This window comes from Papio anubis, chromosome 7 (assembly GCF_008728515.1).
Source record: "Papio anubis isolate 15944 chromosome 7, Panubis1.0, whole genome shotgun sequence".
Taxonomy (NCBI): Eukaryota; Metazoa; Chordata; class Mammalia; order Primates; family Cercopithecidae; genus Papio; species Papio anubis.
Window position 1 is genome coordinate 12,989,599 of NC_044982.1, and position 22,286 is coordinate 13,011,884.

At 42.8% G+C, this 22,286-nt stretch overlaps 1 protein-coding gene across 19 annotated transcripts in view; it reads right to left on the reverse strand.

The window, feature by feature from the left end:
- Positions 1 to 22,286, reverse strand: part of UNC79 (unc-79 homolog, NALCN channel complex subunit) — a 278,788-nt gene that overhangs the window by 125,657 nt on the left and 130,845 nt on the right. For 18 of the 19 annotated variants that reach the window (XM_021941512.2, XM_021941497.2, XM_021941500.2 and 15 more), the window contains 6 exons: positions 12,994 to 13,184; positions 12,262 to 12,385; positions 9,580 to 9,720; positions 6,757 to 6,978; positions 4,431 to 4,658; positions 2,526 to 2,667 (listed from right to left, as the gene is read on the reverse strand). In XM_021941512.2, coding sequence (XP_021797204.2) covers positions 2,526 to 2,667; positions 4,431 to 4,658; positions 6,757 to 6,978; positions 9,580 to 9,720; positions 12,262 to 12,385; positions 12,994 to 13,184 — 1,048 coding nt within the window. The remainder of the gene's footprint in view (positions 1 to 2,525; positions 2,668 to 4,430; positions 4,659 to 6,756; positions 6,979 to 9,579; positions 9,721 to 12,261; positions 12,386 to 12,993; positions 13,185 to 22,286) is intronic. The other variant, XM_021941507.2, reaches the window with a different exon arrangement.

Sequence of the window (22,286 nt, forward strand, 5' to 3'; positions counted from 1 at the left end):
AAAAATTAGTTGGGCATGGTGGCGGGCGCCTGTAGTCCCAGCTACTCAGGAAGCTGAGACATGAGAATTGCTTGAACCTGGGAGGTGGACGTTGCAGTGAGCCGAGATCACACCACTGCACTCCAGCCTGGGCAACAGAGTAAGACCCTGTCTCAAAAAAAAAGAAAAGAAAAAAAAAATTGCTTAGTTTTAACCATTGTTCCAATACAATATTACATAGAAATAAAAGTAGCAGTTAATTGATCTGTGTGCAAGCTTAGATTTAAAAAATATATTTGCATAGAAAGAGGACAGGCTATCGGATCATGCGTGAAGTCCCAGCTTCCCTTAGGCATGAGTGCTTAAGAGAAACATAACTGTAAGCCTGGGCCCTGGCTGCTGCAGCACCTAAAACAAGTTAATTAATCCTAAACTAAACTAGAAGTTGGGTTCTAGTCCCAACTCTGCCATTAATTAGTTGTTTCCAATTCCCAGGTCCCCATCCCAGGGATACCCAGACTTGGAGCTGGGGAGTGGAGCTTTTGTTTGTGTTTCTGCTTCTCAGTGACTCCAATGTTCCGTTACAGCTCTGGAATCACGTGAAATATGAAGTACAAATTGTGAATGAATAGTAGGAGTGACATGACCAGAGGCAAGTCGTTTAACCCATCTGGGATTTATTTTCCTCATCTGCCAAGTGCAAAGCCTAAATAAACTGGATCAGCAGATTGTAAACTTCTTTTCTGCAGAATATTTTGTTTACAGAAAATCTTAGAATTCCAACACACAGCCGGGTGCTGTGGCTCACTCTGTAATCCCAGCACTTTGGGAGGCTGAGACGGGTGGATCGCTTGAGCCTAGGAGTTTGAGAACAGCCTGAGCAACATGGCGAAACCCCATCTCTACAAAAAGTTTTTAAAAATTAGCTGGGCATGGTGGAGCATGTCTGTGGTCCCAACTACTCGGGAGGCTGAGGTGGGAGGACTGCTTGAGCCCGGGAGGCCAAGGCTGGAGTGAGCCATGATCATGCTCTCCTGCACTCCAGACTGAATGACAGAGCAAGACCCCATCTCAAAAAAAAAAAAAAAAGAACTCCAACATAAGAAAGAGAGCAAGTCGTCGGAGTAATCTGGCAGAAGCAAGGTGGGGAGCCTGCTGGGTCTTTATATTTTGCCTTCCTCTTTCCCCCAGGGGTTGCCCCAATTGAGGATGTTCCAAAAGAAATCACACCGAGCCTTTACAGCTCTAAGAAATGCACACTGAAAACCAGTGAATCAGATAATCTCAGGTATTCCTTCAAATTCTAAGGTTTATGACATGAAATAGTGTGAGCTGAGATATTCATACACAATTCACTGTTCATATGATCCATGGAGAAGCAGTTAGTTCTGACCAAAGGTTTTGTAGGGTTACTTTTGTCTGAACAAGACACCTCCACAGTTGCAATGAACCCCAGGAAACAGTCCCCTAATAATATCTGCTGCTCATTGAAGGAATGATGCCAAGCCCATGCCTCCCGATACTGGAGTGAGCTTCCAGGAGCAAGCTTTTTCTTTTTTTTTTTTTTTTTGAGCAGAGTTTCACTCTTATTGCCCAGGTTAGAGTGCAATGGCACGATCTCGGCTCACTGCAACCTCCGCCTCCCCAGTTCAAGTGATTCTCCTGCCTCAGTCTCCACAGCAGCTGGGATTGCAGGCATGGGCCACCACGCTTGGCTAATTTTGTATTTTTAGTAGAGACAGGGTTTCTCCATGTTGGTCAGGTTGGTCTTGAACTCCTGACCTCAGGTGATCCGCCCACCTCAGCCTCCCAAAGTGCTGGGATTACAGGCGTGAGCCACTGTGCCCAATCAGGAGCAAGCTATTCCAACTCTTTCGGATCATGGATGCAGGAAGATTGAAAAGCTGCCCAGATCTGCCCCAGGTCTCATATAGATCCCCAGAGTGCCACCATCCAGAGCTAGAAATCAGGCTTTCCCAGAGGCACGTGGGGTCACATCCTGAAATCCCTAAATGCCGTCATGTGAAAGGAGCTAGAGTACGATTCCTGAGCATGTCTGCCATCTCGCTTGCCCCCACTGCGTCCACCCAAGAACCTTGAGACAAATGAGAAAGAGGCCACTCCCCAGCCCCAGCTAAGAGCCAACAAAGTAGCCTCCAAGCTCAACCTGCACAGCCCAACCGCCAGAGCCCCATTCTTCTATCCAAACACACTCTGCTTTGGCCAGATGCCCTGAGTGGCTGTCAAGATTGTCAGCGCCCAGCCTTGGTCCACAGAGAACACCAGGCATTGTAAGTAGGGAGGCGATGAGTTTTTATTGAAAACCGGCACCTACTGCCAGAAAGATGCTCAGGGAACTGGGTTCTATGGGAACTGCAATGGATCTGTTCACTTTATAATCTGCTGGGAAACGTTCCTCTGCATGAGTCTATACTAAGGAAACCACGTCTGAATTTGCCCAAGTCGATGTTAAACCAAGAACCCAGTGATTTGAACATCAGGCCCTGTGCACACAGTACACTCCCCAGCAGTCAGAGCACACCTACCAGCACGTTCCACAGGCTCGGTGCGATTGCCTGGGTTCTCCCCATGCTTGCTTGAAGGATTCTCCTCCTCCTCCCCTTCAGGGCCTATGATAAACTCTGGTCTGGAAGAAAGGAGGCTATCCTCAAGGCTGTCTGTGGGCTCCTGAAATAAACAGGACAGGCAGCCAGGTAAGTGGCCCTGGAGGGGTGTCAGGAACAGTTCGCTCAGCTCAGCAAAGCTGGACCTGGGCCCCATGCTGCTGCAGCCAGAGGCCAAGGCACCACACCCCAAAAGACCTCAAGCTTATTGTCAGAACAGTGAAAAGAAAGCTCTATCCGCTATTGCTGAAATATTTTCTTTCACTTCAAATATATATAGAAGATCAAAAACATCATTAAATCTTCCTAGGCCTGCTTTCTCACCTCAAGTCACTCCCACCCATGTGCATGTTATTCAATAACAGGACTTAATCAGGAAGGAATAATAAGGGGTTCACAGAGCTATATTAAGATGCAAATGGCTGGGCACTGTGGCTCACGCCTATAATCCCAGCACTTTGGGAGGCCGAGGTGGGCGGATCACGAGGTCAGGAGTTCGAGTCCAGCCTGACCAACATGGTGAAATTCCGTCTCTACTAAAAATACAGAAATTAGCCAGGCATGGTGGCACACACCTGTAATCTCAGCTACTAGGGAGGCTGAGGCAGGAGAATCGCTTGAACCTGGGAGGTGGAGGTTGCAGTGAGCTGAGATTGCACCACTGCACATCAGCCTGGGCGACAGAGCAAGACTCCATCTCAAAAAACAAGATGCAAATACTGGCCAGGTGTGCTGGTTCATGCCTGGAATCCCAGTGCTTTGGGAGGCTGAGGCAGGAGGATTGCTTGAGGGCAGGATCTGAGACCAGCCTGGGCAACACAGTGAGACCTCATCTCTAAAAGAATGTTTTAAATTATCCAGGCATGGTGGCATGCCTGTGCCCAGTTACCCAGGAGGCTGAGGTGGGAGGATCCCTTAAACCCAGGAGTTCAAGGCTGCAGCTATTCATGATCCCACCACTGCAATCCTAGGTGACAGAGCAAGACCCTATCTCTAAAAACAATAATAATAATAATAAATAAATTTTTTAAAAAATTTAAAGACACAAATACTGGTTGTCCAGGGTAGTCAAATTTTTAGGAGCGAGAAACTGCTACAACATGTGAGTTACAGACAGCAAGGTATGGCAACCCAAGTGTCTGTCAACAGGTAGCTGGAGAAACAATTTAAAAATGCATACATTTGGCCAGGTATGGTGGCTCACGCCTGTAATCCCAGCACTTTGGGAGGCCGAGGAGGGTGAATCACTTGAGCTCAGGAGTTTAAGACCAACTGGGCAACATGGCAAAACCCCGTCTCCACAAAAAATACTTTAAAAATTAGCCAGGCATGGTAGTGGGTGCCTGTAGTCCCAGCTGCTTGAGGGGCTGAGGTGGGAGAATCACCTGAGCCTGGGAGGCAAAGGTTGTAGTGAGCATGATTGAGCCACTGCACTCCAGCCTAGGAGACAGAGTGAGACACTGTCTCAAAAAAAAAAAAAAAAAGAAAAAAAAAATTTACAGTATTCATTATCACTTAAACTTTGTAATATAACTTTGTGATAAAAGTTATTTCAAGAATACTAGTAATGCATGAAACCATATGAATGGAGGCGCTACAACCTTCACTCAAGCCACTTAATAGAATTCTGTATAGTGTGGCTCCAGTTTGTATCCCTTTCCAAGAGCCTGAGTCGGCGGAAGCAATGGGAAAAGTTTCTTTTAACACAGTCTCACGTATAACCCAGCATGGAGTCTAAGATGATGCTGGAGGAAGACTCCATTACATCAGCTACTGCAGTCTTTAATGCTATTATACATGGGTCATCTTGTTTCTTCAACTGCTTACCACCAGCCGGCTTTCTTCTTTGGGAGCTAGTCTCTCCAGGAGTTCACAAGCAAGCTGATAGCAGAGGATACTAGACTGACATAAGTTGCACTCGATTGCTTTTTCGTCCTTCTGGCAGGTGTGGGATCCCCCCCAGGGGGCTTGGAAGACATTGTTTATAATAGAAATAATGTCCTTTGATAAGCTCTGCTCTAAACCCATCGTGATTCCATCATCTTGTAACTCCATCTGAAAGACATCGAAAAAAGGACACACACACACACACACACAGAAAAAAAAAAAAAAAAAAGAAGAAGAAGGAGTTTGGTCCATTTGTCCAATATTCCATTGGCACACTACTTGGGGATAATTTTCACTAATTGGCAGCAATATTGAATTGTTTAAAGACAATATAGTCTTCAAGACCATGAATATACATTGCTGTCCATGGGTTGTTTCTAGAAGGAATATAAACACAAGACGAAGCAATCGGAATTATTTTAAAAATCATGTGGGACATTTAAAAGAGAGCTGTTGTTGTTTTTGGCTCGTCAGTTTGTGAGATTTTACACATTTTAAAAATGCTCCTCCTCACCTAGAGTCCAGATCTTGGTTTCTAAATACCATGAGCTGCTAAAAGGAACCAGGGCTCCTTGGAGAAATGGCTGAATTCCAGGGCTGGGGCTAGGAAAATATAAGATGAGCCCGGAACATCTTGTTGCACCAGAAATTAAGGAAGAGTTCACGGAATGATGTGGACGTGCCAAAAGAACACAGGAGCCAGCTTGAAAAGATTCCCACTGGCCAATTTGTGGAACACGAGCATCAAGATACAGAATCACAGTAACAGAGTATAACCCACCAAGTAACATAAAAATCCCTGGGCACTGCGGGAATAAGTAGATAAATAAATAAACACATAAATGGGAAAGAAGGAGAAACTATTCCATCAGTAGAATACCAGCGAATACATTTAGAAGAAATGATGGAATTGGAAAATTATCACTTGACTGTCATGATAGTAATAATTGATGAATCATCCATTGATGCTAAAACTAGTGGATGAAAGTCTGATAAATAAATAGGAAATCCATAAGGTATTTACAAATTACTTATTAGTTACAAAAGGGAAAATAGTGACTTTATCACAGAAAAATCTGGCAGATTTTGGTCACTTGGTTAAGGTGACTGAAGTTATCATCGCAGTAATGGGACATTATTATCTTACGCCTGCTGACATGATGCATTACAAAGGACATAACATCACATCTGTGGTCTTCCTACCAAAAAATGCATGACCCAAATTAATTCATAAGGAAGCATCAGGCAAACTCAAATCGAGGGAGAGTCCACAAAATAACTAGACTATACTCTTCAAAAATGTCAAGGCCCCATAAGTATAGACACCCATGAGGTACCCACAAAAATTTTAAAAATTTTTTTTAAAAAAAGTCAAGGATGTGAAAGATAAAGATGAAGGAACTGTCCTAGATTAAAGAAGACAAAGGAAACAGTACATATAATTGCAATGAGTGCTTCTAAATTGTTCCTTAATCAAAGCCAGGCTTTGTTCTCTTGCTATAAAGATATTACTATTATATCAATTTTTAAAATTAATAATTTCTGTAAGTTATATAGTAGTACTATAACACTATTAATTTCCTGATTTTGATAACTGTACTATGTTTATGTAAGAGAATGTCCTTATTTTTTAGAAAATACACTCTGAAGTGTTTAGGGATAAAAGGACATCATGTCTGCAATTTAGTCTCAAACAATCTATTAAAAAATTAATGCATACACATGCAGAGAAAGAGAGAGAGAAGCAGATGTGGTAAATGTTAACATCGGGAGAATTGCAGGGAGGAGTATTTGGAAATTCTTTATAGTATTCTTGTGACTTTTCTGCAAATCTGAAATTGTTTCAAAATAAAAGGTTAAAAAGAAATATTCTCATCAAAACCTTTTTAACTTCTCTTTTAAAATTAACTTTAAAAATGAATGTATGAAATATATTAAAATTAGCTTCATCACTATAGAGTTGTTGCCCCTCCCAACAATAGTATCATACTTTTTGTTCATGCAATTTACTTAACAGAATCAATTCTAATGACACTAAGGTGTTTCTAAAATTCAATCCATTCTCATATGTCAACATCACTGCAGATATTCACATAAGTAGTTTTCAGACTCTCTGGGAAATCCCCAAAGGAGTTTGCAAAAGGTCTTGGGTGATGCTGCATCATTTCGGTAAGTGTGGAGATGCCCAACACATGGAAAGAATTGCTGTACAATGCTTTCTCTCATTCTTCACCTCTGAACTAAAGGAAGCTCATGCTTCAGCTACCTGCTTCAGGAGAAGATCAAACATGAGGATGAAACAATTTAGATTCATTTCATCATCTTCACAATCAAAGTCAATAGTCCTTCCTCCTGGGTGTCCAAAATTCTTGAAAGGGCTACGAAATGGACTACGCATAGGACTCCGAAACGGACTCTGGAAAGGACTATGAAATGGACTGAGCATATTGTGCTGAACTCGTCGACCAGGATCAGAGGCAACACTCACCTACAAGAAAGAATGGCAACACAGAAATGAACTCACAGAAGCTCAAATGGCTGTGTAAAATATCTGGGGACTCTATGGAAGGTATTTCCAGCTGTCACACTTATTTCCTTCCTTAACCATTGGCATTAGTATCTCCAAATACTAAGGATTCTCTCAATATATATATAAAAAAAAAATAAAACCACTCAAACTTCCTAGTTGTCAGGAAGTGACATCAACACGCCAAAGAATGAAGGCATCTGCCATTACATTTTTCAACCCATCAAACATGTCCAATTAGACCAGATTGTTTGAATATACTGAAAACCATACCCTGAAAAATGAGAATTTACAAAAGTAAAATATTGCAAGATAATGTTTAGAATCAGAAGCACAGAATCTCAGATTGACACGATTGGTTAAAAGATGGTCTCTGGGGATTACAAGTAGTAAACTATTATGGGTCGACAATATATGATAAACCTTTTATACTGATTATTCTCCATTTGTCCACCCAACCCCCATTCAGACCTTTACTACCTCCTTGGCCCTACTCTATGCCCAAGAAGTCATGGACTGAGTCTCCTCTGGCTCCTTTGCTGCGTAGCTTCTAGCTGGGTTAAGTCAATGGTTTTTATTCTTTGGATTTTTTTGTCACTGTTTTGCTTTGGGACAGAGTCTTGCTCTCTTGCCCAGGCTGGAGTGCAGCGGCATGATCATGGCTCACTGCAGGCTTGACCTCCTAGGCTCAAGCAATCCTCCCACCTCAGCCTCCCAAGTAGCTGGGACTACAGGCTTGCACCACCAGGCCCAGCTAATTTTTTGAAAATTTTTTTGTAGAGACAAGGTCTCATTATGTGGCCCAGGCTGGTCTCTAACTCCTGGACTCAAGCAATCCTCCCACTTCAGCTCCCGAAGTGCTGGGATTAGAGGCATGAGTCACCAAACCTGGCTGGGTTCAGTGAATGGGAGGCACCAGCAGAAGTCCTGAAAGCTGGAGGAGAGAGAGGCAGAAGAATTTCCCCTTCTCCTTGCCCACTTGGGTGCTACATCTCTGGGAGCATCTCTAGCACTCCATAACTTCTCCAACCAGCCCTTTCTTACAGTTCAGCTCCTGTTTGGTACCCCAGGAGCTCCTTCCCTTGTTCCTTCAGCCCTGGGGGTGTAAGGACTTTCTCCTGGACTGTTCCTGGACTCTGAGTGCCTTGTCTACCCGTACTGCTCCTTTAGCTCCCTTAAGCTTTCCCATAACACTATAGGCAGAATCTCCACTAAAGTCTGTCATTTAAACTATCTGGGATAAATTCTGAATCGGGACCCTGACTAACACATCTGTACATCACTCTCAAATCATATTTCTCTCTCTTTTTTTTCTTTTTCAATTTTTATTTTAGAATCAGGGGACACATGTGCAGGTTTGTTACAAAGTTATATTGAGTGATGCTGAGGTTTGGGATATGATTGAACCTACCACCTAGGATATTTTTCTGTCTTAAAAATCTTTGTGGTAACCACAAAGCTCTTCAAACACCATTTTTAAGGTAAAGAGGAAAATGACCCCATTAAGAATCAGAATACCCAAGCATTCACGGTGTTATCTGTAGGAAATCACTTCACTTCACTGAACATCAGGTTAGGCAGTTGTAAAATGAAGATAATGAGTTCTTCCCTGGCTGCCTCACACAATCCTGTGATATTGTTTATTGTGAACACATCGCACAGAATAAAGTGCCACACAAAGGAATGTCATCTTAAAGGTTACGGAAGAAAGAAATAAAGTATAGATGGTTGGCAGCTGGCTCCTATCAGGCAGATGACAAAATAAGTAATGATATTCTTTAAAAACCATGAATACAAACCCATAATCATGTTCCATTTTTTAATCCCTAGATATCAGGTGGAATGGCTGGAGGCCTGTGGCATACAGTGGGGGAAATTTTGTAGAGAAGCTTCACAAGGAAAGAGTGGTGAACATTTTCTGCCAACCATCCAATAAGAGTCAACCTTTCCACAGCTGCTCATGGCCTGAGAACAGCAGCACATCAGCAGAGACTCTACATCAGCAGAGGCCTCCATAGAAAAATAATCAAAGCTGTCCAGCAGTTTGTATACACTTTAGACCAGACTATCTTGACTTTTCTCATCTACAGTGATGCAAAGGGGTCAAGAAAGTGGGCTCAGTTGGTTCACAGTGACAGCATCCCTCACATTCACCACTAGTTGATCATATCTTCCCAAAAGACAAGGAAAAAAAATCATCCAAACTCCTGCCAAACTCCTCACCCCCAAAGTGAAGTACTGATCTGCCTAGGAGCTGGTGAAAAATTCTTATTCAGCAGGAGACTCATAAAAATAGAATGTTACCAAAAAGCTACTCTTTTTCATCAAGGGAGAGAGCTAAAATTCAAAGCAATTAAAAAGAAAATGAAAACTCAATAACTTACTGATTATATACTATACCAAACAAATGTGACTATTTAATGCACTTAAAAGATGAACACAGTGAGATGGGAGGAAAACACATTTTTGGTTTCTTATGACAGTACTTTCAGGCTTAGGATAACTGACAAGGGTTTTCAAAATTTTTAAAAGTAATAAAAGAACAAATGTGGCAATAATTACCCTTCGAGATGCAAGGTTCCCTGCCAGTTCACTGACTCTTGATTTTCTTTGATTTGCCAGCTCTTTGACCGAATTAACTCCATCAGAAAACATACTTATTAGGAGTTGAAGTGGAACCATGATATCTAACTCCGATAATACCTAGGGAAAAAAAGGCATATATCCCCCAAAAAACACATGTAAATTTTAAAACTCAAAAAAGCTACATTTAGCCTTCTTTTTCCAAAGCAAATTGTTGAACCTGAGGATATTTAGCCTTGCGTGTATTCTATCAACACAGTCATCCTCCAATTTTCATACTAAGAAAATCAAAGTTATCATTGAACTTTCTCCTTTCCTCACCCCCAGCATCTAATAGGTCACCATGTTCTTTCTACTAACACTTCTCAGTTTCTCTTGACGCTGTCCCCGACTCTCCATACCCACCGCTAGTGCCTCAGGTCCCCACCTTTCTCCTGGACTAGCACTGCTTCTCCAGTCCATCCCCACTCTGATCTCAATGACCCATCCCATCTTGCTGTCTGGTACAACTTGGTGTCAATCTGGGCCCAAATCAAGTCACCTTCTCTGTCATTAATTTTCTGGAAAAAAATGCCTTCTTCCTTCAGACAGAATTAATCCATCCCTGTTCTGTGCTTTCTTAACCTTTATACATACCTTTATTAGAGCAATTATTACTTTTTCTTCTGTTTAATTATCTCATCCTATCCCTCCCACTGAGAGCTGCTTAAAGAAAGGAAGTATCCAGAAAGGACTATTTCTGGTCCCACTTTTATTCCAGTGCCTATTCCAGTGCCTGGCCCATGGGAGCTCTTGCATGTGTTTCCACAATTAATTATAAATGAGTCAACTCTAACCACTATAGTGTCCACTCTATTCTCCAAATAGACCAAGGCTGGAAAACCTCCTTCAGCTGCAGCACTCTGTCTTATAAATCAAGGCTGGATGAAAGCCCAGTCCGTAAAATGTGTAAATGTTGCCGCTGTAGCTATACGGGTCAAAGCTGTATGGGCTCATCCCCAAGGAGAACAGTGTAAGGGCTGTGCAACTGGGTAACTGAGGCAACATCCAGCCATGTGTAGGAAGACTGGCTTTCTTAAAAGGAGAATTACTTTACTGAAATCCATTTGGGAATAAATGGTTAAAATTCTAAATCCCAAAGTTGACTATTTTTTTTTTTATGAGACAGGGTCTCACTTTGTTGCCCAGGCTGGAGTGCAGTGGCCTGATCATAGCTCATTGCGGCCTTGATCTCGTGGGCTCAAGAGATTCTCCTGGCTCAGCCTCCCAAGTTGCTGGGACTACAGATGTGCGTCACCACATCCAGCTAATTTTTGTATTTTTTGTAGAGATGGGCTTTGGCTATGTTGGCCAGACTGGTCTTGAACTCGTGAGCTTAAGTGATCCACCCACCTTCGCCTCCCAAAGTGCTGGGATTACAGGTGTGAGCTACCAAGCTGGCCCAAATTTTGACTTTTTAAAAAATGGTCTCTTTACTCTTTGTCAAATGTGAAGAATATTGCTCTTTAGTTTCGAACCCAGAAAGGCATCTTTACAACTTGAAGAGCTTATGGAATCCTATCCTTGCATGACATACCTACAGGTATCTGTACCTGTAGTTAACCTAAACATTGATTCTGTCCTCATTTTCTAAAACTGCCCAAACTTCATATCAGGTATTCAAGTCAATTTAATAAACTTTAATTGAACATTCACTTTTTTTTTTTGAGACAGAGTCTCACTCTGTTGCCCAGGCTGGAGTGCAGTGGTGCGGTCTCGGCTCACTGAAACCTCTGCCTCCTGGATTCAAGTAATTCTCTGTCTCAGCCTCCCAAGTAGCTGGGATTACAGGCACCCGCCACCATGCCTGGCTAATTTTTTGTATTTTTAATGGAGATAGGATTTCACCATCTTGGCCAGGCTGGTCTTGAATTCCTGACCTTGTGATCCACCCACCTCAGCCTCCCAAAATGCTGGGATTACAGGCATGAGCCACCGCACCTGGCCCTGAACATCCACTTTTAAATACAAAGCATGTGCTATATTCTAGGAGGAGAGGATGAAGAGGGTTATAAATACAGAAATGAGTAAGACCTGGCCCTTGTACTCAGGAGGTTGTAATCAGGTGGAGAGAGAGACAAAAACTGTGAGACAGAAATAGAACCAAATTCACACAGAGAACCTGGGAAGATGAGGGCTTGAAGTAGCAGAAAACTTCACATAGGGGATAATTTTTGAGATGAACTTTAAAAGGTAGGTTGGAGTTCACAAATAGAGACACAAGAGAAAGTCATCCCAGGCTGAGAGAACAGCACGAACTAGTCACTAAATCCTTCCCCATCCTTCCAAGTAAAGGACCTGTTTAATATCAAAGATTTAGCAGAATCCCACAAGACAACTATTATACTTTTAATAGCCATTGATGGAAAAATATAAAAGGACCTCAAGCTACTATGAATTCAGTAATATTATTGCACAATTTATATATTTATATATTACCCACAACTAGAGCAACATATATTTGAAATTTACTCATTTATCTATGCATAGGAGATATTCTTTCTTGGCAAACATAGGGACTTATGAACTCTTTGCTACAACTCCCACCCCCTCGACCCAGGAATCTAAAGCTTGTAAGTTAAGAACTATTTCCTAAAATGATCGGAAGTATTATTCACTTACATGAAGCCATAGTAAAGCTTGCTCCTGCACAGATGAGGGGTATCCTGTAAACCGACAACTAATAAAACCAAACATCTCCTCCATTGAGAAAGGCAGAGGACAGAGTTCAATGTCAAACATTTTGCTGGAAAGCAGAGCAACAAAAGTAAATGACCAATGGGCATAGATCGGGTTCTACTAATGCCACCAATGTCTTTCTAACTATTCCCTATTTGGGAAGCCAAGTCTTTTAGATTAGTTTGTGTTCTGAACTGTTAGCAGCATGTTTCACTTTACTAGAAGAGAAGTTTATGTCATTGAAATAGAGATCTTATAAATAATTCATATGGTGGTTAATAACATTACTGTTCTTCCTCATATTAGGTTTAACAGAAGGAATTGCATTTCTAAGGCATTAGCATTGCTCCCTAGCATCTAAAACAGTTTCCCTTTGCACTTTCCCACCACATCCTACCAATTATAATTATATTTGAAAATTTCAAAATAAGCAAACGTCTCTTTTTATCTATTTACTATTCCACAAGAACAAAATCTTTTCGGGACAATGCCAAATCATCTTAGGTGGAGGTATTGCAGCTATTTCACGTTGGGGCTTCAAGTTTCTCTACAGGGTTGTTAAAAAGCAAATGAGATTATATAAAATGCTTAGTAGGGTAACAGGCATACAGTACATGCTCAACAAACATTAGGTATGATTATAATTGCAGTGATTTCATTAAACTACTTACCCACCTTAATACTTCCCTGAATTCTTTTAACTGATTATCTGGGACTTCTGTTCTGATGGCTTCCAGCCATTCCGGCATAATACACTCCCAGACAGATTGACTGATCACATTATAGGGGATCAGGCAGAGGATTCGATTGAGACCTTCCTTCAGCTGAGTCACTGTGCTACAGGACTTATCCCAGTAGCCACCAACCTGAAGGGGTTTCCACACCCACAGGAGAAAAGAATGAAACACACTGGTTACAATTATACTCAAGGACTTCCTAAGGCAATGGGTACAGAGAAAGGCCACAATCCGTCATGTCTGAGTCCTCGGCCAAGAATCTTCAGTGTGAGATTGATTCGTAAGACGGCAAACCACCAGGATCCATCAGTTACAGAAAGGAAAACATAGTTACCAATAGGCTCAAATATTGATTACGGATTGAATTTTTAATGATTCTACTGTAGATTTTCCAAATCACATGTGAATTAAAATTCCAAAGATTTATTCCCAACAGGATGAGCATATTCTTAGAGCTTTCTTATTCCTAAAGTCTGATAAATCCATTACAACATGCACGTTAAACCTGTGCTTCAGAAGAACACAGCTTTCTACTACTGCGTGCTTTGTACCGCAGATTTTTCATTACAGGAAATACGGTAGTACACAGTGCTCTTTTTACCCTATGCTGCATACTCTGCCACAATTTTTTTCCTAAGAACACTCTAAAGGTAGTTGAATCTGTGAATAAAAAGGACTGGCTTTTTAAACTAATTAAGATAGTATATTAATTTTTAAGAGCAGGAAAAGGTTAAAATCATGAATTTACAGACTTAGGTTGTTCATAATCCTGAGGTTAGAGATTGTATATTCTAAGTATCAATGTAACAAAGGTTAAACTGGTCCTGAGTCTTTACCAAATAACACAAGATGTGTGAGAAATTACCTTAATTTAAATGAATCCTATTTTAAATGTTTATTACATCTAGAATTCCAGATTATTCCAAAAAATCAATCAATTATATTTTAAAGTTCCAATATCTATTTGGTGCCATATTGACCAAAATCCTAGACAATTGACTAAATATTTTTAGGAAGTGACTATATTTCTGGAATTTCTGTTGTGTTGTTGTTAGTTACAGGTACAGAGAGAAAAGAATCAGCACTAATAACATTAAGATCCTGAAATATATCATTACTGAAGTTTTTTTGGCTACGTAGTTTATGGTCAAGCCATATAAAGGCTTATTGGTTTTGAATTGTATTTTGGAACAAGCATGCTTTTGGAAACCCTAAATTGTCAATGGCCAGATGACAAATCTTTTGGGTTAGAAAAGCTTTCATATTTAAAAGGATTTTTAGAGCACACTTACCCTAAACAAATGTCCTAATTACCTACAGGGGAGGATGAAATGGAAAGAAGGACACAAAAAGTATCACAGCAAGCCTAAAAGCTTCCTTAATGAAATTAAACAACAGAAATCAGATTTAGAACAACAATTTAAATCTACACCCACTATAAACTCCCCTTCACTACCTTCCTCCTGCACATGGCCCAGTGGGAGGCTGATAGTTCAGTCTGATAGGAGATATTATGGAAGACTTTCCTCTACAGGTCAATGGGCTGAAGTGGAATGATATGCTCTGAGGGCAGGAATTTATCCTAAAGGCTCTGTTAAAAGATTTAGAAAAACATTCCAAAGGCACACAGCTCTAAATTCAGAAGCCCTGGAACGCAGGAATCTTTTGGTTTCCACATCAGTTGGAAATCTTCTCTCTGACATAAAGGGGCAATTTCAAAATAGTGCAGTTGGATGGGCAGGCCAATCCCTTAACTGGCTGAGTCCACCACCCAGTTCTTTGAAGAATTAAAAATAACTGTTCTAGGCTGAGGCGAAAGGATCTCCTGAGGCCAGGAGTTCAAGACCAGCCTGAGCAGCATAGTGAGACCCTGTCTCTAAACAAATTTTTTTTTAATTAGCCGGGCATGGTGGTATGCACCTGTAGTTCCATCTACTCGGGAGGCTGAAGTGGGAGGATCGACTGAGCCAGAAGTTTGAGGCTGCAGTGAGCTATGGTTGTGCTACTGTACTCCAGCCTGGGCCACAGAGCGAGAACCCATATTAAATAAATAAATAAATATTTTTAAAAAATAAATAAATGTCCTGGCTTTACTGAGTCTTTACAAAAACACAAATGTGGCCTTAGGAAAAACCTAAAGCACCACCCCCCCCCATCCTTCTTACCAATCCCAAAACCTCCCCTCCAAAAGACGCTTGCAGATACTATAAAATGCCAGGACACTGGAAAAGGGACTGTCCTGCACTTAAGAAGCAAAACTTAAATTGTAATTGTCCCGGGCCTCAGCCTGGACATGTAAACACTGCAGACTCTCCAGACAAATAATCATCCATTCCCCCATCCTCCCTTAAGCACCTACATGTTAAAGCTCAACACTGCCAGGAGAATTTCCTGTTTGTCCTAGACCGAAACCTGGCAATAGGCAAATGTGTCCCTGGAAATCCTCTTGGAGCAGTTACTTTAAAAGTCTGCATCGTGGGGCGCAGTGGCTCACACCTATAATCCCAGCACTTTGGGGGGGGCCGCAATTCATAGTCATATTAAGACCAATTAATAGTCATACAAAGTGTGAAAGGAAAACCTTGGGCCCCAAAATTACTAAGCTAAAGGGAAATGTCAAGCTGGGAACTGCTCAGGGCAAACCTACCTCCCACTCTATTCAAAGTCACCCCTCTGCCACACACTGAGACAGATGCATATCTGATTGCCTTCTTTGGAAAGGCTTATCAGAAACTCAAAAGAATGCAACCATTTGTCTCTCACCTACCTGTGACCTGGAAGCTCCCTCCCTGCTTCGAGTTGTCCCCGCCTTTCTGGACAGAACCAATGTACTTCTTACATATATTGATTGATGTCTCATGTCTCCCTAAAATGTATAAAACCAAGCTGTGCCCCGAGCACCTTGGGCACATGTCTTTCCCGAGGCTGTGTCACAGGAGAGCATCCTCAACCTTGGCAAAATAAACTTTCTAAACTAACTGAGACCGTCTCAGATATTCAGGGTTCACAAAAGAAAGTAGCCATTATATTGATAAAAGAAAACTTCAGCTGAATTAAATGTAAAGGAGTTTAATCAAACAATAAATGATTCACAATTTGGGCAGCCTTCTGAGTCAGAGTAGGCTCAGAGACTCCAGCACAGCCACGTGGTAGAAGATTTATGGACAGAAAAAGGAAAGGGATGGACAGAAAAGACAAGTAAGGCCAGGCACAGTGGCTCATGCCTGTAATCCCAGCACTCTGTAAGGCCGAGGTGGGTGGATCACCTGAGGTCAGGTGTTTGAGACCAACATGAGAAAACCTCATCTCTACTAAAAATACAAAAAAATTGACCAGGTGTGGTGGTGGGCACCTGAATCCCAGCTACTCGGGAGGCTGAGGCAGGAGAATCACTTGAACCTGGGAGGTGAAGGTTGCAGTGAGCCAAGATTGCACCACTCCACTCCAGCCTGGGCAACAAGAGTGAAACTCCGTCTCAAAAAAAAAAAAAAAAAAAAAAGGAAGGAAGGAAGGGTACAGAAACAGCTGGATTTGGTATAGGTTGGCATTTGCATTTTGTGAACATGGTTCGAATAGTTGGCTACATTTGATTGGCCAAAACTCGGTGATTGGCACGGTACAGGCTATGGTCCATTCATACCTCCACTTGTTATAGATCACGATGTACAGAGAAACTTTTAGGCCAAACTTAAAGGATGTAAGGAGGCAGTTTTAGCTAAACTTGATTTAACACTATATTATTTTTCGGGGCTTTCATGTTTAATCATGCCTTTTACTTAAAGAATTCCAGGCCGGTGGCAGAGGCTCAAGCCTGTAATCTCAGCACTTTGGGAGGCCAAGGTGGGTGGATCACGAGGTCAGGAGATCAAGACCATCCTTGCCAACATGGTGAAACCCCACCTCTACTGGGTGTGGTGGCACGTGCCTGTAGTCGCAGCTACTCACGACGCTGAGGCAGAAGAATCGCTTGAACCCGGAAGGCAGAGGTTGCAGTGAGCTGAGATCATGCCACTGCACTCCAGCCTGGGGACAGAGCAAGATTCCGTCTCAAAAAAAAAAAAAAAAATTTCCAGAAACTGGCCTAAGGAGATCCGAAATAGAACCAAGGCTGTGGAGTGTCCCTACTCGGGAAGGAATGCTGAACAATTGATTTACAGCATTGTTGCCACTGGCCAGACCACCAGGTGGCCTGTTACTCAATGTAACCATCATGACCGGCTATGCTGACCTGCATACCTTACCCCTTAACAAGCTCTGCCCAGCCCAGCCTGCAAACCTTACCCGTGATGTCAATTCCCGCTCTTTGCCTAATAAAACGATCCCTACCAACGCTTTTTGGAAAACCAGTAGGAGGATTCTTGCACTTCCACTGTCTCCCTTGCTCTTGAGCACAAGCCCTGAAATAAAATCCTCGTCTAGGAAATCCGCTTGGCCCCATGTTAATTTCCATTACATGGGAAGCCAAAGAGTCTGGTTTATAAGAGATTCTCTGGCAACTGCTGCACGTCCACAGGACATGGGGAACATTTTTCCCTCCCAAGCAGGAGGCTTGTGAGCCAGCATGATGGCCAGACACCTCTGCAGCTGATGGGCAGCTGTCTGAATCTTTGGTTCAGTATTGCTGTAACTGAGAGTTTTCCTCCAGCTTCCCCAAGACTCCTTGCCACCCCTCTAAGCTATGCTTTCCCTCTTCTCCTGTCCCCTACTTGTTGTGTTTTTATTTTTCCTTCTTCTTCCTTCCTCCTTCCCTTCTTTTGGTTTTCACCAACTTCATCAACTCCAACTGAATAGATACCCACACAGGGCATGTTGAAATGGTGGATTGGCTCAGCCTGAATAGTCACCCATGCAGGATGGATTGAAATGGCTGATCAGTTTAGAAAACTCTGTTTAGTGCCCTGACTTTGAACTCTGTAATCTTCTTTAAGTCTTCTAAGTATTTTCCCTCCCTTTGCCACACCTTATGAGGAAGGGAAGCCTATGGACTTGTCTGTCATCTGTCTGTTTCAGTGTGAAGCTACTGACTCTGCGTGCTGTTAAAGCAAACTAAATACAGCCTGAGAAGAACTCCATACTTCTATATTTGAGTCCTTGTGGATATAACCTAGCTGTAGAAAACAACGTATATGGTGGTCCATTTTCAAGACAAAATACCTTGAGTACACTTGGACCTGTAAGCTATGGAAGAACAGGATACCCTAGGACCCTGCATTAATAGCCACTGCCTGCTTGTTTGGACCCTTTAGTTATCCTCACCCAAACCAGAGGATTTAGCTTAGAATGGAAGTTTACTAGCTTGCAAAAACAGCTCACCTTATCTATTCCTAACAGCTTGCTTAACCCCCTAGGTCATAGGTCAAATACTTGAAGAGTCTCAGAGCTGACTATGATTACAATGCATTAAGGGCTGCAACAAAATACAGTGAGAAGACCCTAAAGAAAATACCTAAAGCCCCAACCCAACAACCAATAAAAACCAAGAAAAGAAACTTAGGTGACCACGTCCAGGAAGATTGTAACCCCACAGTGCTCAGCCTAGAGGAACCAGGGGAAGGACTTGCGCACGAGGGGATAAATTGCTTGCTGTAACTGTACCAGATGTGCCTGCTCAACAGACACCCGATCTTGCAAGACCGACAGTCAAGTCTCACTTTTGCTGTACTTCTGGTCTCTTAGTCCTTTCTTTGGGTTTGGACCAGTAGGTGCGCCTCTTATAATTTGGGGGAGCGCATTTCTGTCAGGCCTCTGAGCCTAAACTAAGCCATTGTATCCGCTGTGACCTGCATGTATACATCCAGATGGCCTGAAGTAACTGAAGAATCACAAAAGAAGTGAAAATGGCCAGTCTCTGCCTTAACTGATGACATTACTTTATGAAATTCCTTCTCCTGGCTCATCCTGGCTCAAAAGCTCCCCCACTAAGCACCTTGTGACTCCCACCCCTGCCAGCCAGCGAACAACCCCCTTTGACTGTAATTTTCCACTACCTACCCAAATCTTATAAAACGGCCCCACCCCTATCTCCCTTTGCTGACTCTCTTTTCAGACTCAGCCCGCCTGCATCATGGTGATTAAAAAGCTTTATTGCTCACACAAAGCCTGTTTGGTGGTCTCTTCACACAGACGCAGATGAAATTTGGTGCCATGATTCAGATTGAGGGACTTCCCTTAGGAGATCAATCCCCTGTCCTCCTGCTCCTTCAACATTTATTCTCCAAAGGATATCGGGTATCCCCCTCCAAAGCTCAAATTTCTTCTCCATCCATTACCCACCTCAGCATAATTCTTCATAAAAACACACGTGCTCTCCCTGCCGATCATGTCCGACTGATCTCTCAAACCCCAACACCTTCTACAAAACAACTCCTTTCCTTCCTAGGCATGGTTGGACACTTTCACTTTTGGATACCTGGTTTTGCATCCTAACAAAACCATTATATAAACTCACAAAAGGAAATCTAGCTGACCCCACAGATCCTAAATCCTTTCCCCACTCTTCTTTCTGTTCCTTGAAGACAGCTTTAGAGACTGCTCCCACACTAGCTCTCCCTGACTCATCCCAGCCCTTTCATTACACACAGCTGAAGTGCAGGGCTGTGCAGTTGGAATTCTTACACAAGGACTGGGACCACACCCTGTAGCCTTTTTGTCCAAACAATTTGACCTTACTGTTTTAGGCTGGCCTTCATGTGTCCATGCAGAGGCGGCTGCTGCCCTAATACTTTTAGAGGCCCTCAAAATCACAAACTATGCTCAACTCACTCTCTACAGTTCTCATAACTTCCAAAATCTATTTTATTCCTCACACCTGATGCATATACTTTCTGCTCCCCAGCTCCTTCAGTTATACTCACTCTTTGTTGAGTCTCCCACAATTACCATTGTTCCTGGCCTGGACTTCAATCCGGCCTCCCACATTATTCCAGATACCACACCTGAGCCCCATGACTATCTCTCTGATCCACCTGACATTCACTCCATTTCCTCATATTTCCTTCTTTCCTGTTCCTCACCCTGATCACACTTGGTTTATTGATGGCAGTTCCACCAGTCCTAATCACCACTCACCAGCAAAGGCAGGCTATGCTATAGTATCTTTCACATCTGTCATTGAGGCTACCACTCTGCCCCCCCTGAACTACCTCTCAGCAAGCTGAACTCATTGCCTTAACTCAGGTCCTCACTCTTGCAAAGGGACTATGCATCAATATTTATACTAACTCTAAATATGCCTTCCATATCCTGCACCACAATGCTGTTATATGGGCAGAAAGAGGTTTCCTCACTACGCAAGGGTCCTCCATCATTAATGACTCTTTAATAAAAACTCTTCTCAAGGCTGCTTTACTTCCAAAGGAAGCTGGAGTCATTCACTACAGGGGCCATCAAAAGGCATCAGATCCCACTGCTCTGGACAACACTTATGCTGATAAGGTAGCTAAAAAAGCAGCTAGCGTTCCAACTTCTGTCCCCCACGGCAGTTTTTCTCCTTCTCGTCAGTCACTCCCACCTACTCTCCCACTGAAACTTCCACCTATAAATCTCTTCCCACAGAAGGCAAATTGTTCTTAGACCAAGGAAAATATCTCCTTCCAGCCTCACTGGCCCATTCTATTCAGTCACCATTTCATAACCTCTTCCATGTAGGTTACAAGCCGCTAGCCTGTCTCTTAGAACATCTCATTCCCTTTCCATCATGGAAATCTATACTGAAGGAAAGCACTTCTCAGTCTTCCATCTGCTATTCTACTACCCTCAAGGATTGTTCAGGCCCCCTCCCTTCCCTACACATCAAGCTTGGAGATTTCTCCCTGCCCATGACTGGCAAATTGACTTTACTCACATGCCCCAGGTCAGGAAACTAAAATACCTCTTGGTCTGGGTAGACACTTTCACTGGATGGGTAGAGGCCTTTCCCACAGGGTCTGAGAAAGCCACCGTGGTCATTTCTTTCCTTCTGTCAGACATAATTCCTCGGTTTGGCCTTCCCACCTCTATACAGTACGATAATGGACCAGCCTTTACTAGTCAAATCACCCAAGCAGTTTTTCAGGCTCTTGGTATTCAGTGCAACCTTCATATCCCTTACCATCCTCAATCTTCAGGAAAGGTAGAACAGACTAATGGTCTTTTAAAAACACACCTAACCAAGTTCAGCCTCCAACTTAAAAAGGACTGGACAGTACTTTTACCTCTTGTCCTTCTCAGAATTAGAGCCTTTCCTTGAGATGCTACAGGGTACAGTCAATTTGAATTTTTATATGGATGCAGTTTCTTGCTTGGCCCCAACCTCGTCCCAGACACCAGTCCTCTAGGTGACTATCTTCCAGTCCTTCAGCAGGCTAGACAGGAAATTCGCCAGGCTGCTAATCTTCTCTTGCCTACTCCAGATTCCCAGCCATATGAAGACACCCAACCGTACAATCAGTTCTTGTTAAAAACCTGACCACTCAAACTCTACAACCTCGATGGACTAGACCCTACTTAGTCATCTATAGTACCCCGACTGCCATCTGCCTGCAGGATCCTCCCCAGTGGGTTCACCATTCCAGAATAAAGCTGTGTCCATCGGACAGCCAGCCTAATCCCTCCTCCTCCTCCTGGAAGTCGCAAGTACTCTCCCCTACTTCCCTTAAACTCACTCGCATTTCTGAAGAACAGTAATAACCCTCATGAGCCTAATACGTCTCTTCATTCTATTAGGTCTGTTCATCCTTACCCTACTCTTTGCAACAGGGCTTTATGCAGTCACCCCTACTACTTGGGCTGTGCCCCAAAAACTAGTCATCCCTACTATCTTCTGTCTAGTCATACTCCTATTCACCGTTCTCAATTACTCATAAATGCCCTGCTTTTGTTTACACTGCCTGTTTACAGTTTCTCTAAGCCATCACAGCTGATATCTCCTGGTGCTATCCCCAAACCACCACTCTTAACTCCCTCTTAGAGTGGATAGATGATCTTTGCTGGCAGGGCACCCTCCAATACTTCCACCCTGATGAAGCTCTATTCCTTACTTTTATACTCACTCTTATTCTCATTCTCATCCTTATGCCACCCTTTACCTCTCCCCAGCTATCTCCACCACACTATCAACCTTACTCACTCTCTCCTAGCCGTTTCTAATCCCTCCTTAGCGAACAATTGCTGGCTTTGCATTTCCCTTTCTTCCTGCGCCTACACAGTTGTCCCCACCTTACATACAGGCTCGTCAACATCTCCTGTCTCCGT